The sequence below is a fragment of the Vigna unguiculata genome, chromosome 7 (assembly GCF_037176805.1).
Source record: "Vigna unguiculata cultivar grain cowpea cultivar isolate G323 ecotype 2 chromosome 7, ASM3717680v1, whole genome shotgun sequence".
NCBI lineage: Eukaryota > Viridiplantae > Streptophyta > Magnoliopsida > Fabales > Fabaceae > Vigna > Vigna unguiculata.
The window spans coordinates 2,198,929-2,204,643 of NC_140798.1; the positions used below are offsets into that span (position 1 = coordinate 2,198,929).

General features: G+C 33.7%; 1 protein-coding gene across 1 annotated transcript; it reads right to left on the reverse strand.

Moving 5' to 3' along the window:
* Positions 1–1,043: 1,043 nt before the first annotated feature.
* On the reverse strand, positions 1,044–3,261 carry LOC114191634 (homeobox-leucine zipper protein HAT14-like). Its single transcript, XM_028080933.2, has 4 exons — positions 2,621–3,261; positions 1,985–2,280; positions 1,787–1,866; positions 1,044–1,690 (listed from the first exon to the last, which is right to left on the reverse strand). The coding sequence occupies exons 1-4, from the start codon at positions 2,868–2,870 to the stop codon at positions 1,333–1,335; spliced, it is 984 nt and encodes a 327-aa protein (XP_027936734.1). The 5' UTR covers positions 2,871–3,261; the 3' UTR covers positions 1,044–1,332.
* Positions 3,262–5,715: the final 2,454 nt, after the last annotated feature.

A 5,715-nucleotide genomic window follows, 5' to 3' on the forward strand; every position in this document is an offset into this window, starting at 1 on the left:
AAATTAACCTTCTATATTAAAAAGCATGTCACGAGTTATAAAGATTGATCCCTGGCACCGTGTGTAAAAAATCTAATGATTTGCGTTGTGCATGCATGCAATTAGTATATGATGCATAATTTTTCATACACTTAGAAGTTTTAACAAATTACTTACTTTCATAAATTAAAAAGTTAAATATATTTTTGTCCTTTATTTTTTAGTGAAAATTAAAATTGATTTTTCTTAGAAATCTTAAATCAATTTAGTTTTTTATCTATAAATATGTGTAAATTTATCTTTTATATTAATATTTTTTTACGTTTATTTGACGTTTCAAATGCGTTTTTCGTTAAACATTGAAGTAAAAATGTGTTAAACAGTGTAAACAAACTAAAATGCTATAATAAAATATGTTCGAAACGTTAAATAAACTTAATAAAATTTGATTAAAATAACTAAATTCACATATTTAAAAAATTGAGAAACTAAATTAATTCAAAAATTTTAATCAAAACTAATTGTAATTTTTACTGAAATTTAGATAAAAATATATTTAATCCAAATTAAAACAACCCAATTACAACCACAATCATGAAAACCGTTGGCCATTAGTTATTCCTGCGATGTTGCCATAGATTAGTTGTTGCACATTCAATTAAGTAAACCCTCCGGCTCACTCTTCAATAATCATCATATTCAAAAAACAGAAGCAATTAAATCACTATTTTTGAACTTTGAAAGCATATATTCAGTTAAACTAATTGAGACTTATTGCAGTTGTGCTTTAAAGTACACATTCCATAGAGTGATTAATGCAACCAAAGGTGGTAAGGATTTAAAACCTCCCACAAAATAAATCAGAGTCATTACATGGTTCAATTATTATTCTCCGAAGTACTTAATTTCGAAAAGCTCCATGCACCAGTAATAGCACTGGCCCTACTGCAAAAATTACAAGTACATAATAGAGTAGGGTACGTTAAGGGTAGAAAGGTCATTTAAAAGTTCGCTCTTCGTGTCATCATGGCAAAGGAAAATAAACGAACCAAGACAAAGACCCAAAAGAAAAAAATAGCCTTTCATTTCATTTCACAATTTCACCACCAAAAAGATTGGTGCATTCTAACCGATCGACAAAAAGGATCATTCATCGAAGAGAAGAAAGAAAAAAACAGATGAATGAAAGAAGATAAATAAAAATTTAAAATATATACAAAACGATAAAAAGGGGTGGTGAATCCTTTGTCTTTATCCTCTATGATATACCATAATATCGAACTATTTATATATATATGTTATATATATGATATGTAAAAACCATCCAAAAAAAAATTGTTCATTGAATGAAGATCATGAAGAGGGTATCTGATGGGCTTGAGCTTGGGCTTGTGTCTGGGTTGCTTGGGCCTGGGCATTGGGGAAGGGCAATATTCTGGGCTTGCTGAGAGATAACTCGACAGGGAGTTGAGAAGCGTTATTGTTGATGGTGGAAGAAGTTTGGTTCGTTGTTGTGGAATTTGTGGCAACCCTTTCACAAGAGGGACACATGGTGAGAGTTGTGGCCGGAAGCTGCATGTAGAATGGTTGAGAAGTTTTCAAGGCTCTGAGTTCTTGAAGCTCCTTCTGCAACCTTCTATTCTCTTCTGTCAGAGTCTCACAGCATCTCTTCAAATACTCACAATCCACTTCTGTTTGCTTCAACTTTGTCCTGAAATCACATTCCCAAATCAAACACAACACAATGTTTAACATTAACTTGAACAAAATGTTAACGAAGGTGGTTGTTAGTTAAAGATTCAGTTACCTTGCCCTTCTGTTCTGAAACCAAACCTCCACTTGACGAGGGAGGAGATTCAACTGTTTAGCCAAAGCAAGCTTCTGCTTCTGCAAGTTATGGTCAAAATTAATAAATAAGTTAACAATACAAAGAAAGAACAAGAACAAACGAACTAATCTAGTTTATCCAAAGAAACAAAATGGTGTTCTTGTGTTGTAGCCTTACCGGATTGAGAGTCGTGTGTTCTTTGAAGCTTTCTTCGAGAAAAGCTGATTGTTCTTTGGAGAGTCTGAGTTTCTTCCTGGTTGAGCCATTTTCTTCGTCATCACTGGCTCTGGTGCCTTCACCCTCTTGTTGTTCCCTCCTGTTTCTTCCTCCAAACTCCGCATTACCGTTTCTCATGCTGAAATCCATCTGAAACGGCGACACCGCACTGCTCGGCGACGACAGCGACGTCCCGTCATCGCCGTCCTCCGTCGCCGCCGGAAAAAGGTTTACGTCCAGCACCCTCGCCGCTCCACCTACAGTCAAGAACCACAACACACCAAACTTTAGCAACACATCACAACTTAACACAACACAGCTCTCATCATCATAAGAAATTACAAGATAACAAAAACAAAAGAAATCTTCAGTGTTCATTCATCCTAAACAACGAAAACAATTTTTTATATCCATGGACATACCCAACACGAAGAAAGCATCAGCAAACTGAAAATTTTATCTTTTAACTGTGATACTCAAACTAGGGAAATCTTTAATGTAAACTGAAAATGCAACGATAATCTGTTGTGTGTGTGAAAAGGGATGAGATTGAATGAGTGAATGCGCGAAAGAAACGTAAAAGGGAGAGAGCATTACATGGTTCAGCGAGCCAAGGGATTCGAAGCTGGGAAGGAGGTTGGGATCTGAGAACGGGAGTGAAAGGAAGAAGATCAAGCTGAACCGGTGGATCTGAAGAACCCCTTTTCTCAGCATCACTTCTTTTCTCGTCAAAGCCTTTCCCCGTTGCTATGCAGAACCCAGGAGGGTCCTTGGAGGGTAAATTTGCAGGCTTGTCGAGAAAAGTGAAGGGCTTGGAAGTGTCGCCTAAGCTCAAAGCCAGTTCCATGGTAAAGGGGTGGATAAAAGGTGCGTAATTTGAAGCAACAGAGGAAGTTTTGAGATATTGATGTTGTTGTTGTTGTTGATGTTGATGATGATGATGATGATGATGTTATATATGTACCGACAGAGAGTAGTTGTAGTTTGTTGAATGGAGAAGAGGGTTAGAAAGGGCACATTGGGTTGGTTGGTTGGTGTTGGTGTTGCAGAAAACCTCTTCTACTTGAACTCGTTGTTCTTCTTCTCCTTAGAAGCAACAAGAACAGCAACAACACTGCCTTTTTATGTTGGCTTCTTCCCTTGCCTTTGTGGGAATAAAGATTGACCGACAAACACAGGTTGACAAAGGCACGTGAATCTATTTAAATATTCAACCGTTGTCATGCCTTCCCCCACCACCACACTCCCATAAAATACACCACCACCATGTACACAACCATTTTTTTTTATATATATATATATGGTAGCTTTGTACACACTTCTCATGGTTTAAGATAAGAGAGAGAATGAATTTTATATATATGTGTATTAAAATGAATTAGTAAATACTTTTAATCAATATATTATTCATAAGAATTAAAAAATAAATAATTGTATAAACCAAACATGTAATCAATTTTTTTTTAAAAAGTTGGAAAAGTATTTGTACCACCAATTGAATTGAGCATTTATTTCAATAAACTAGGGTTACCATATTGCATTTCTAACCTAACGTACATAGACCGAATGAAGCAAGAGAATGTTGTGGGATTGTATATACATAAATAATGAAGCAAATGGAATTAAGAAATGATAGGATTAAAGTTTGGAGAATCTAGAATGAAGGAAAATTATAATTAGTGGTCAGAAAAAGCCGCCTGAGATTCTATTAGTTATTTTCCAGTTTATATACCGTTTTAAGTGAATCCGGTTAGCCCTATTTTGGTGTTTTAATTAATTTCATGGGTAGGTGAAGCTTACTCGTGTAATAAATTTGAAGAACAAAAACCACAACCCTCTTGGCACTTGTCATATTTTTATTCCTCTTTCTTCTTATCTTCCAACAAGAGAATTTTTCTACGCAGCAGAGTTGTCATGGTCGAAAATTTAATAAGACGATACAAAATGCTTAAGCAAAAAGTGGTATAAAGAAAAGGGGTACAAAGAAATTCCATTCTAGTGTAATGTTGTGGTGCGTACCGAAGCAGGAAAAAGTGGTACAAAGAAAAATGTGTAGTCAATTTTGAACTGAGTTTAAGCAAAGAGATAATTAAATGTGGTTTTTCTTTTTACTGAACCAACAACCCCCATTAAATGGAGTGAAATTTAAGAGGGTTATAGAAAGAAGAAGAAGAAGAAAGAAAGAAAGAAAAATAGCGTCATGATGAGAAGAAGAAAATGATATATCATCTGAGAGACATGTCTGGGATTATAAACCTGCTCCTGTTGTCTTATTGATTAGCCAGTATATATGTTGGCCTTTCATCTATCGTCACCATCATGCTTATTCTCATTCTCATTATGCATGACAGTATGATAAGAATGATCATTTGTCTTTGGTACCCAATACAGAATCATGTGGGCTATGTCTATTAAGGCATGTATAAACAGTTCAACTGTACTGTTTCTGCCTTTCATTTTCCCCATTAATTAACCCTAATATTATCTATCTATGTTTCTGCACTTTCTTCCCACTTAAATAATAACCCTAAAAAGATTACCAGATTGTTTAACTATTACTTCTGTTCAAGTGAAATCACATGCTTCTTCTAGCTTCCAGCTAAAAAGATCTTCGAGCTGCACAAAAATCCTATTATTTTATAGCACTCAGGATATTTATGAAATAATACGTTAGGGTTTTTGTTTGTATTTGTTACTTTTCAATAATTTTTTTTTTTTTGTGTGGCTACTTTAATTTTTCAGTCTTTACAATAAAAACAATTTCACGATAATGAAAACTATTATAAATGACAAAATTCAATTATTTGAGATGTTGAAATAATAACAAGTATCAAAATAAACAAATGCTGCAAATTTTTATTAAATATAGCTTTTAACTATAATTCCCCATGCATTTCTCTACTGATTTATATTAAAAAAAAAATTTGCCACGAGTTAGAGTCTGAAAAATAATAATAAAATTTTGTTCTTTTGTTGTTTTTTAAGTAAACATCTTTAATTCTTTGTTACTTAAAAGACCACATAAATCGCTAACCTGTCAACTTATTTATATATTCAAAAAGAGCAAATCTTTATTAAATAAAATAATAATATTTTTTGGTATTGTAAAGATGGACCACTTTAGGTTTTAAATTTGTAAACTTTTCCCTTTAAAAAAAAAATGTTACATATATATATATATATCTTGGTCTTGTTTGTTCGTTAAGCTGTCTGTACGAATCACCAGCTAGTTGGCCGCAAAAGCACGTTTGAAATAAACAAAAATAAAGAATAATTTTATATAGGTTTATGTTATTCAATAAAAACTAGTTCATTTCTTTTTAGAAATAAGCGTGATGCGTGGGAAGAAAAACATTGGAAAAAAAGTGGATGAGATGATTAGCACGAGATTTGAATTTGACCTAATTGGGATTATTATAATGCATTCATTAGAGAGACAAACCGACCGGGTTTTACTATTCCAACAAAAGTTTTCTGCTTTCGATCTTGGTTTATGTAAGCAAATGAATTTATGGTTCATGAAAAGGGGGAACCCAAGCTTCTTTAATCTCTACCATCTTTTCAACCATTACCATCTTCAAAATAGACATGCAAAACCGGATCGTTAAAAGTTCGTAAACAAAAGAAAAGAAGAAGATTGGTATCCAATGACAAGAACTCCTTAAACTGAGGGTCGGGTGAGATGTGTACAA

Coding starts and splice junctions, on each gene's coding strand:
- LOC114191634 (XM_028080933.2), bottom strand. CDS start 2,870: ATGGAACTGGCTTTGAGCTTAGGCGACACTTCCAAGCCCTTCACTTTT. Junction 2,281..2,620: donor CCCTTGGCTCGCTGAACCAT/GTAATGCTCTCT, acceptor TCTTGACTGTAG/GTGGAGCGGCGAGGGTGCTG. Junction 1,691..1,786: donor TTTCAGAACAGAAGGGCAAG/GTAACTGAATCT, acceptor ATGTGATTTCAG/GACAAAGTTGAAGCAAACAG.